The sequence below is a fragment of the Microtus oregoni genome, unplaced genomic scaffold (genome assembly GCF_018167655.1).
Source record: "Microtus oregoni isolate MIOR12 unplaced genomic scaffold, Mior012 000002F_ref0000024, whole genome shotgun sequence".
Taxonomy (NCBI): Eukaryota; Metazoa; Chordata; class Mammalia; order Rodentia; family Cricetidae; genus Microtus; species Microtus oregoni.
This window is the reverse complement of record NW_024543061.1, coordinates 28588583-28600087: the sequence shown is the minus strand read 5'-3', so window position 1 is coordinate 28600087 and position 11505 is coordinate 28588583. Positions and strand designations below refer to the sequence as shown.

Genomic DNA, 11505 nt, shown 5'->3' with positions numbered 1-11505 from the left:
TCAAGGCCATTTGTTCTGTGTATCTGACAACCCCACCCACCTCTTGAGCTTGCAGAAGACTGCTTCTCAAGTCTGCTGCCTGGAGCCATGGCAGCTACAGGAAAAGAACTGCATTCACACTCCCAGAACAGTTGGAAATTATGCTTCCCTAGACAGCTAAACTCCCGTCTAAGGAACTCTCTTACCCTAAATCCCATATCCAAAAGTACAGACACTCTGGAGGAAGCCCCTCGCATGTATGAGCCTCGTCTGCCTCTGTTGGATAAAAAGGTTTTCATAAGTCCATGCGCACCTGCACAAACATGCACAAATATCTGTGTGCTGACACTGTTTCCCTTTAGGGGCTGTTCTTTCCAAACTGACACTGAGGATAAGTGGTACGGGCCTGCATTTGGTTGTTAGAGATGGTGTCACTGGGAATGAGAGTCCGGAGAAGATAAATGGAAGGGACTGGATTGTAGAGCAAAATACACATTTTCTATAGCACACTGGCCTGTCCGCTTCCCTAAGGTGGCAACCTCTATTATCTGTACACCTTCATTAAATAGTTTCATTAAATAGAACACAAAATATACACATCTACAGTTATTAAATAAGCCACGAGACTCCTATCTACAGCCGCATTCAGACACGGCCATTCCTTCATATTTAAATTTGTAGGTGACGACACCTTTATCTAAGTAGAGGATGGAGATGGGATCCAGCTTCGTGGGCACGCAGCAGGCTTTGGACGCTTTCTGGGAATTCTTGAGGTGGACTAAGGCCTGGATAATCGCGTGTTTTGTGGGTGTGAGGTGCTCGGCCAGAGGGTAGTTACAGACGCCGCGGCACTCATAGGCTTCGTACCCAGGCGGCGCGATGATCCAGGAGTCCCAGCCAATCTCCTTGAAGTCGATGTAGAGCGAGGTCTTCTTGCAGTAGTTGCCCTTGGCGTTCCTTCTGATGCGAGCAGTAGAGTCATCGATCATGTTTGACCTCATCTGCAGCAAGGCCGCTTCGTCAGGACCCCTGGAGAAGCCATCCGTGTCCAGGTCCAGATCCTGCTCGTGAGAGATCATCTCATTCAGCTCGTCTTTCTTCTCCCTGTCGTTGCTTTGGTCATCGGAAAACACAACGAGCAAAGGGTCGTGCTTATTCTGGGCACTGATGTCTATTTCCAGTTGTCCCCTTCCGGTGTCCTCAGCTTGGTTTTGTCTGCTCTCGATGTGGATCTCCAGCTGATGGGTAGACGGGCCTGACTTTTGCCAACGCCTGGTGGCATCCGTGACATCGAACACCTCCCACTCACTGTTGATCCCGTAGATCTCTGTTGACACTAAGACCAGCATGCTCCTTTCGTCTTCATTCCCCTCAACACTCTCGAGTACTTCAAAAATGGTGATCTTACGGTCCACACCATCATACATCATTCGATCTCTTTGCACCAGCGCGTATAACCTGAGTTCAGCCATGATGACCTCTTCGTGGTGCGGGATGGACACATTGAAGAGGAGAGGGTATTTCCGGAGCCCATTGAAGCTGACAGGCTGAGAAAACAGACCTAAAAAGGAAAAATATTTATAAGAAATCAGACTCGCCGGGTACGCTGCATAATAAAACAGGTGCCTAACTGGGTAGTGCCCAGACTGAGCTGCCTCACGGGGACAGAGCTAGAAAGAACCTTGGCGCTGCAGACAAGCCCTCGCTTTGTCCGACCAGTAATGAGCCCTGCAAGATATCGTGGAGATTGTTCTGAACTAGCTCATAACTACAGACTTCAAAGCTTCTGTTTGTAATGGGCAGTAGTCTCCATGTGGTTGGCTGGCCACGGGTCTTTGCGGAAGGTCTCCACAGATCAGGGTTTTTACACCCACAGGCCAAACTGGGACTGTCACATGCTTTTTGAAAACAAAGTTTCACCAGAGCACAGCCTGTCTCGGGGATTGCTCCGCTGTTTCTGGCTAATTTTGCCCTGCAGAGGCAAAATTAGATATGGACTATCTGGCCTTTGAGAGGAAGTTTGCTGACCCTGTCCCTACCCTACGTAACAAGGTTCAACAAGGTCAGCAGAACCTTGCTAAACTGGTCCTGAAGCCTGTGGTCCTCCCTGAGTGAGTGAGAGAGGATGCGCCTGGTGGGGCAGAGGTGGCGGAAGGGGGGGTTCGGGGATGCATTAGATGGCCTGCCTTAGTGCTATTCACTAGCAGTCAGCACGGAGTTGGACATGCACAAACCTCCTGAGATCTGTATGAAACAGTTTGTTAGAGGTCCTTTAGTGTCAGAAGCATGTCTCCAAATGCTTTCATACTGTTTGTGTGTTCGTTTGTTGACAAGGTCTTGTGTGGCCCTGGTTGGCTGTAACTCACTGTATAGAGCAGGCTGGCCTATAACTTGCTGTGTAGAACAGGCTGGCTGTAGCTCGCTCTGTAGAGCAGGCTGGCCTGTAGCTCGCTCTGTAGAGCAGGCTGGTCTGTAGCTCACAGAAGTCCTCTCTCCTTTGTTTTCTGGCACTGTAGGCATGTGTCACTAAACCATGCCTGATAGTATCTTTCTGGGTGAGAATTTCGCAGAGATCCAAGAGTTCCTGTGTGCCTACCCCGGATAATTTATCTCTTAAAGGACTGAGACACTTGACATCAGATTATCTAAGAATTGTGACACCAAGATGCCAGGGACCTGCAACCGAGGGTCTTCTATTGTCCTTGGCAACCATTCCCCGACTCATGACCTCAGTGGATTCTCTGACTCACACTATGCTCAGCATCCTTCTTCAGCAGATGGCTTCATATTTATTCTCTAAAGTCTTGAAGGTTTGCCCTTAAGCTGGTAATTGTATGGACTTTTTAAATTTACATAAATAAAACACGTAGTTACTTCACACATTTCATGGGTGCTAACTAAAATTATCTTCACAGTGGCAGTGGGGACACTGATACAGTGGCAGTGGGATGACCCTGAAGTCACTGGTGTGGCCAGAGCAACTGTAGCCAGGGCTTCCATCCTGTTCAAGCTTTGCTTACTGTTCATTCTCTATAGCACACAGGAGGCTGCGGTTGCCCAGTGGGTATTAACTGACCAGCTGGATGAATAACCTATTTGGATAGTAGCTTTCCTGCTTGAAGAAACAAAATCAAAAGCTGCATGCTCTCCTCTGTATTCTGTACCATGGAGGACGTTCTTCTGATTCCTGGAAAGAAAGACCTCTTGCCTCACTTCCACACCCCCATCTTTGGCCTCCGCCTTGAGACCTTGGCTCTCTTTCTCTGAGAGTTTATCCAACTAGGAGTCACCTGTGCACTTGTTGTCCGGGAAACCCAAAAAAATGGGAGCGCAGGTGCACTGCTCCTCCAGGAGAGAAAGGCAGAGAAAATGTTCTCTGGATGGAAGAGGCTTTGGGGTTTGGGCATGCTCACCGTCTTGACTGAAGTGGGGGCTTCAGTGGATGTGTAACATGTAAACACTTAGATTTTGTACATTAAATGCATGCGGATTTCTATATATCAACTTAAGTCAATAAAGACGTGCTTTTAAACATTAAGCTTACATTCAAGAGGTTGAGACAGGAGGATTGTGAGTTCGAGCCCAACCTGGGCTACATAGTAAAACCTTGTCTCAAAAGAAACTAATAGTTCACAATTTTTTTTTTAAATTTAAATGTGAGTATTACAACGCCAACCTGGGCTACAATGGTAAGTTCAAGACCAGCTTGAAACAAAACAACAAAAACACAAACACAAAACCAAGCCTTAACTAAATGAAACCACCCACAATCCTTTGCATAGGTGACAAGAGATCCTTGGAGGAGTCACATTCTAGAGCAAGGGGATTGGGTCTCTGACAGATCTCACACACCATTTGCTCCAGAAATTGTGTGCCTGTCATGGTGATGCCCACAGTGCACACACGGATCTGATGCTGGTTTTGCACCAGAAGAAATCAAAGCACCACGTCTGGAAAGCTCTGACTTCCTAGGCAGTACAGAGGATGGAGTTAAGCTGAAACCTCAGCCTGCAGTTTCTACCAGAAATGTGTTAGTGAACAGAAATGGCGGTGATCAGTGGAATTGTAAAAGCAAACACTCTCTTGATGTCTGAGGAATACCCGCTCAGTGTTTACTCCTGCACCTAGAATATTAATTAATGCATTAAAAGTCATCTTGGTTTGTCTGGCACTTCCTAACAATGAGCCCCCTCTTGCCTCTAGCCTCTTGTGAGTCACTCATTTGTGTCCCGAGGCTTCCATTTTACAGGAGGAAGTTGGGGGGGTCCCATCATTTGTTAGTCACAACTTCCCAAGGCAGCTAGCTCTCCGCATGCTGAGCTGCTTCGTGCCACTGCCTTCTGCTTTGAAAGCATCTGGCAAACACTGACCAAACCTCGTTTTCACTCAACTGATGTCTATAAAAGCACAATTGGTAAATAACACAGAGCCAGTTTCTCTATATCCACAGCTTCTACTATCAATAACATAATTTTTTCTACCAGTGCCATATACACAAGGTTAGCTCGCTGACTCCTTTAAAAATCCGAGGGGAAGGAACAACAATTTGAAATTTGTATATCACTCTTCATGAAGTTACGGTCAGCATAAGCTGGACAGTGAGCTGGCCTCTTCACACTACCAGGGGTCTTATCACAGCTTATTAAATATGACGCAGCATTAGAAGAACCTCCCAAATACAGATCCATTCTATCAGAACACTGCTGAAATGGAGTCACAATTGGAAACTCACCCAGAATTTGAATGAACCACAATTCCCAAATTTCTAATTTATTTTTATTGTTTTCACCATTTTTGATCTAAGGAAAAGCTGACAGATTTTTATCAACCCCAGATAGAAATCAAATCCTGTGTAGAAAGCGGCAGACAAGATAGAAAAGCAGATCAACATTTATGGGCTTTTTTGATACTTGGTGTCCAGATTAAAACGCTGTCAAGAAACTGTTCTGATGCCAGAATGATGGGCATTTTATGGTTTTACACTGTGCCTGAGCCATGCATTTCTGTGAATCCATCCTCTCCCGCATCATCCCCACATTGACGTTTACTGATTTCTTCTTGAAATAAAGGAAAGCCAAAGCCTCACAGGTGCAAACACAAGGCAGCCTACCTTCGTTCTTGAAACTCCGAATGATGTTAGCAGATGGCATGGAGGTCCGGTCCGTGGCGAACTTGTTGTAGAGTTCCAGCATGTACTCGGGAGGATCCACTTTGGCCGTGTCCTGCAGGGGAATGTCGGACAGGTTCAACGTCTTGAGAAACTCGTCCTTCATACTCTGCAGCAGTGTGTTGAAGTCAATACCATCTTGCTCTGTGAAGATATCGTCAAAGAAGGGCATATCTTCTTCCAGGGGTGACTGCTCAAGGCCCATGATGGGGCTGCCAGAAACTGAGTGAGCCACCAGGCAGAAGACGGCGCTTAGCGGCAGGACCAGAGAACCCATGGTTCTGCTCAGTTCCCCAGGACAACCTAGGAAGGCTGAACTCCCCCTGGGCTTTAAGTGGCAGTTTTATCTCTCCGAGCGAGTGTAAATGTCTTATGTCACTGGACACGACACGACACAAGTATGGAAACTCTTCCTCCCTCTTCCCCTCCCCCTGCGCTACTCCCCACCCCCGCCAAAAGTCAGGTTGCAGTAATTGGAATGCAAAATCCCCTATAGGGCCTAGCCTCCGCTTATCTCCCCAGCGTAAACTTGTACACCAGATTTCATTTTTATCTTGCAACCCCTTCTTCTTTTAATGAGCATTTTGTAAACATTTCCACATTCTGACACTGGTGAGGGATAAGACAATTTTCTCTTCGCAAAGGCTCTGCTATCCTTTCTTTCATTTGACTTCCTTTTGGTAGGAATGTCTGGATTCTGGGCTTATGGGGTTCGGTTTTGCACGTGTGTAGGGCAGATATTAAAAATCAAGAAAATGCACACCAGAGGCAATGCATGGAGATTCCAATGACGGGGCTAACTTCAAGTCAAGTGGATATAAATGACTCAGAAACAAACTTTGAAGTATTTGCTTTTAGAAGCAGGGAAGACTGAGAGTTGCGGTCATTTTCCTACAGACTCGATCAGGCTGAAGTAAAGCCAGCGCCTGATTATAATGAGGTCTGGAGTGTGGCACGGTGAGGAGCTTTGCAGACATCATCTAATGCACTTCCTCTAATAACCCCGTTTTCATTCCTGTTGCGTGCTTAGACTCCTGAAGTCCTGCAACTGCCCAGAAGTCACTGAATTGCGCAGTCATGTAGCCCCAGGTTAAGCCCAGGCCATCTGATTACTGTGGGCTGGAAACTGCCCAACTTTGTAACCAAGATTTCACTAGACCAGGAATGGGTAGTAACAGCAACTAGACCCCAGCCCTGCCTTCTACCTGGTAGGCAACGAGAAGGCAGGTAGCTAGGTGTGGATTCAGGTCCTATGCTTGTGATACCTGATCTCAATACATACGTGATACTGACCAAGATCTCTGCCAAGTTCACCTCCAAGACTAAGTCCAAAGCTCCAGCAGCTTGACATCAGCGTTACTAAACAGATAAAAAATGCCAAGCATCTTGGTAAGGGGGTGGTGGGGCTGGTATAATTGATTGTGTGTCCACTTTAGGAATAACAAGCCTGGCTAACCGTACGGCCCACGCTAATTGGTGGCAGCAGGAGGCACGGTGCTGTCCTGGTGGCTCTGTAGCCAGCTCCAAGAAGTGATTTCCCTCACGGACAATTATAATGGAATCTCTTCTGCTTGCTCGGTATGTTCCTGTGCAACTCTGCAGGCAGCCTTCGGTGCATTCTCGGACACTAGAACACTGTCTTGGCATCTTGGTTAAGTTTTTCTGCTCTCTTTCTAATAGGCTAGCTGCAGTACCCCCCTTTACCACTTTCTCCGGTTCCCCAAGGTTCTAATCACCTTTGACTCTTTCTCATCCTCCCTAGGCGTTTGCAGCATTCATTCTGAGCTGTCTTTGGAAGAGTCTTCTTTAATATGACTCACTGTCTGCTTCTCTGGTAGTTGAGTAAAATTTGGTGGGGTTTTTTTTGTTTTTGTTTTTGTTTTTTTGTTTTTTTTTTTTTTTTGTTTTTCGAGACATGGTTTCTCTGTAGCTCTGGTGCCTGTCCCAGAACTAGCTCTTGTAAACCAGGCTGGCCTCGGACTCCCAGAGATCCGCCTGCCTCTGCCTCCCGAGTGCTGAGATTAAAGGTGTGTGCCACCACTGCCCGGCTAAAATTCGGTGTTTTGACCAATTTTCTGCTCATGTAGCAAAATGGAGACTGCAGATCGGAAATAGATTGCACTTGAGCAGGCCCACCAACGAGCATACCCCAAAGCCGTGGCCTACTCTACTGTGGTGCATTCCAACACGGGGCTCCTGAACACATGACGGTAAGGCTCCTGTGCCATGCGCTGATCAGAAGAAGCACCCGCTTATCTTCATACACACACACATGTCGACACACACCCAAAATTCTGAATGGCAGGTGTGTACATGCAACTGCCACGGACATCAGAACAAATGGTTGCCCTCCAGTCCCCGGGCGCACTAATATCAAAGGTCTGAGGACAGAGACCCCCACACACCCCCACTCAAAATTGAGCTCATCACACCCCAGGAAGAAAAATGTGCCATGGAGAATTCACTGGTTTCTGTGTATGTACTTGGTGAGAGAAAAGCTAACCATCAACGTGTCTTTAGCTGGTTAATAGTTGTGCCAGGAAAATGGGCACAGTTCCATCCCCCTCGCTATACTGCTGGATTCTAGACCACAGCTAGAGCAACAGAATTGGGTTTCTAATTTCATCTCATTTTAGCCATTGGCTTTTAATAGCTGCTCTACTTAGTAGTGACTGTCATGTCGGGCAGTGTGGACCTAGATTATATTCCATCAAAACAAACATAGGAATAGAGTTACTGGCTAGTAGGTAAGACTTCCAATTTAATACAACACCAGATTGTTCTCCTGAATAGGTTTCCCATGCTTCTTCCTAGCTGTCCTTGCCAGCATGTGTCTGTTGACTTGGGGGGTTTGGGATGAACTGAGTGTCTCTGCGCACACCCACCAATCCGACCCTGAAACTCTTGAGAGATGGGAACTTGAAGAACGGAATTAAGAACAGCTGTGTAGATGCGGAAAAATTAGGTGGGGGACTCGTGCTAAATGTTAACGTCTATCAAAACTCAATGACATTTGTAACAGTATCTTATTGTAGGGATAGATCAAAATATAGAAAGAGCCTGGGAAAGGGTTCACAAATAAGGAAAGTTGGTTAAAAAAATCGCTGATTCCATGGCTCAATGAGGAAACAACAAACACTAAATAATAAGGGATCGCTTACTGAGATGTTGATTGTCCGTGCCATTCTTTACACAAAAATCAGGTTCAGATGGATGGAGAGTTCTTACGAAAGAGGAAATCTGAACGTTAGGGAGGGTCCAGCGAGAGTGTCCCTTTTGTCCTCACATCTGCGGCCACTGCAACCACAGAGGAAATCAAGGACAGGAATGCTCTTCTGGCCAGCTTAGAAAACGAAGGAAAGGAAGGTCACGTTTAAAGAAAAAGGTACGCGTGAATGCCAAGCATCTGACCACGAGAATGCCCCTTGGAACAGTGAGTGGGACACACTTTAAATCAAGCTGACTATGCTCACAGGCAGCCCGGAAAGGGGCATCATTTAGATGTGACAAGAGATTACATAGCCTGCAGTTTAAAAAACATCTTTGTTGTTCATTCTTAGAGCAAACACTCCATGTTTAAGTATGCTTTTTAAGTAAAAAATGCTAAAAATGCCCTCCGACCTAGGATATCCGTCAGAGTGCTCCTCACACACTGGAGGTGTTTGACAGCTGCGCTAAGCAACAGTCCAGAGAGCAGTGGCGAGGAAGCAAAGGCAGCCAGCGTGCTCTGCCACCACAGGAGATAAGTCAAGCCCTTTAACACCAGCGGCTGCGAAGGGCTTATTCCACACTCGGAGCGAGATAAGCTGCTCTTCATACCTCGCAGCACACCGCAGTCAGGAAAGCAGCTCAGAGAAAATCTAAGCGAGGCAACGGGCACAGACAATTATTTCAGGGATGAAAATGAGCAAACTTCAAGTTGTTTTGGTTTTCGTTTCTTGAGTATCTGTCGAGAGCCTGTACTTCAGGATGACCGGAGCCGCCTGCCAGGCACCTTGCACTCACAATCCAAGCCCCAATGTCTAAAGTACAGTTTGTTTTCTCATTTTTCTGAAGCGCCCGGAGTCCAAAGAGTTAGATGAAGGGACTGGGTGACACGTGCTTAGAGAAGGTGGAGCCACACCCTTGCCACTAACTCCTCCTAATTCTCTCCACCGCTTTTATTGGGCTGGTAGTTCACAGAGTTGTTGTGACTATACACCTGCGTTAGATGCATTAGTCGTCTCGCTGTGTTGTCTGCTAAGCTAATTTCCCTGAGACGTATGAACCCTCTGATGTTCTTGTATTTCCTCATTCAGATTCTATTTCAAGTGTACCATTTCCACTTAAGAGCAAGTCGGAATGAGTCTACTCCCCCGCCCCCTTTCCTTTTCTTCCTTTCCTACAAAATGCAATCACGTCGTCCATAGAATTAAGTGTAAACAAGTTTTTGGAAGAACAGTTCGCGTCTTGACTTAGAGACATCATCAGCAGGTCCCTGCCTGCAGAGCTACGAGGTCAAGGTGAGCCACACTCATTATTCCGGAAGGATGGAGACCTGTAAGAAAAGACCAGTAGGCCAGTCAGTGGATGCCAACGCCACAGCCTGAGGCCGTATCATCATTGAGGACATCACAAATTAATCCCGATTTCCCATTTCCACAATCTACAGGGGCAATACTGTTATTAAAAAGGGCGAGGCTCTGAAAGCTGGAAGGAAAATGAGAGGTCAACCTGGCGAGCTTCTTCTTCCTGCACAGGAAGAGAGATAGAAGCAAGAGGGGAAAGAATGGGACCTGTCTTGTCAGTGAGTACGGAGCTCCTGTTGACTTGAACTGGAAAAGGATCTGCAGGGAAGGTCTTAATTAAACCGTGGCTGGTGTATCAAATCAAAGCTAAATGTGACTCATCTTCACTAACTACTGTGCATAAAGGAGAAAAGTTTCCGGAAACTGTGGGCCACTTTTGAAAATTTTTATTTAAAGTGTCCTTATGATGACAAATGCTTTGGTAGAACCAACTTCCTGGGGAAGAGAAAGTCACACTACCTCCAAGCAATTTTCCCCCTTCCCCCAAAGTTGAGACTGTTAGGGTTTGTGAGGCAATCGCTCTGATTATGAAATCCTGATGAGCCAGGGTGAGTGCAGACAGGCAACAAGCTGGATTTCAGACAGGGGTCTTCAATAACCTGATTTTGATCCAACTCATATTGTGTGTCCCCAGAGGATCAAAATCATGTATACGATTCTCCACAAGTGCTCCCAAATTATTACCAAATGATCTCTCATGGCTGTTTAAGACTCATCGTTAATTATTCCCGAGGACTTGGAAGGGTTGGCATTGATAACAGTACCTAGGAGGAAGTCTGGTGATTGATAACAGCAGAATTCCTTAAACAGACAGCCAGCCAGCTAAACCATGCCCGAGTCACTCAATCATGTGTGTATCCCTGAAGATATCTGCAGTTGCCTTTATGCTTCTATCTTGCTACTCGGCGGTCGTTGGTTCAGTAAGATGAAAGCTCCCTGTGCAGTGTATAATAGCGCCAAATGGCCAAATCTGTGATAAAAAAAATGATTCCAAATTTTGCTCCCAATCAATTATTCCAGACACAAGAGTGACATTTCTATTGCATGGTTGACATAATTCTGAGTTATATCAGCTTCAACACGGTAAGGTTAGAATGTCCGTCTTCTCAAATAACACAGACAACTCGGGGGCAGAAGTGTTTTCCGTTCATGTGGCCCTGGAATATCCATAAGGAGCCTGGCACTCACAGAATGCTCTCTGATCAATAAACACTGGTTTTGTGATGTGATTTTGCTTTTTGTTCTGTAAATTACCTATCAAATTCCATTCTGGTAGTCTCCCTTTAGACGGTGTTTTAGGACTATCGGCCAAGGCTTGTTTTATGGGAATCCTGGTCATTCGAATTACTGAGGTGACAAGGAGGGCTGGAAGGGCACTACCCCTTGGTCCAAGGTTCCCTCTGTACCACTTAGTTTTCCTCTGGGATTCCTTTAAGCTCTGTCTTCTTAAGCAGACAGAAGTATTAATCCAATAAAAGTCATGAACCACTGAGGAGCTGCTGCCCTTGCTTCTGAGCCTCGAAGCTGCTTCCGGCCAGAGCAGGGTTGCTCCACTGTGTGGAACTGGTCCAGGTTATCAGGGGATCACATGTTTGGGGAAAGTTTCCATAGTAACAGAATGACTGCCCAGAGCACTCACTTCATAACATGGTCTCTCTGAAACCTCCATGAGGTGAAGCATCCCCAAGAAGGCCAGGAATCTTGAGCCTCGGCCAGAGGCGACCTTATCACAGCCAGCAGTTTGCCATTCACGGCCACCACTCGAATAGATGTTCGTTAAGCATCTGCACT

General features: G+C 46.4%; 1 protein-coding gene across 1 annotated transcript; it reads right to left on the bottom strand.

Moving 5' to 3' along the window:
* Window positions 1–608: 608 nt before the first annotated feature.
* Bmp10 (bone morphogenetic protein 10) lies at window positions 609–5423 on the bottom strand. Its single transcript, XM_041678739.1, has 2 exons — window positions 5090–5423; window positions 609–1540 (listed from the first exon to the last, which is right to left on the bottom strand). The coding sequence occupies exons 1-2, from the start codon at window positions 5421–5423 to the stop codon at window positions 609–611; spliced, it is 1266 nt and encodes a 421-aa protein (XP_041534673.1).
* Window positions 5424–11505: the final 6082 nt, after the last annotated feature.

Excerpts from the sequence above, each read along its gene's own strand:
- Bmp10 (XM_041678739.1), bottom strand. The coding sequence starts at position 5,423 with ATGGGTTCTCTGGTCCTGCCGCTAAGCGCCGTCTTCTGCCTGGTGGCT. Across the intron at positions 1,541-5,089 it reads TCGGAGTTTCAAGAACGAAG|GTCTGTTTTCTCAGCCTGTC; the intron begins GTAGGCTGCCTT and ends TTTCCTTTTTAG.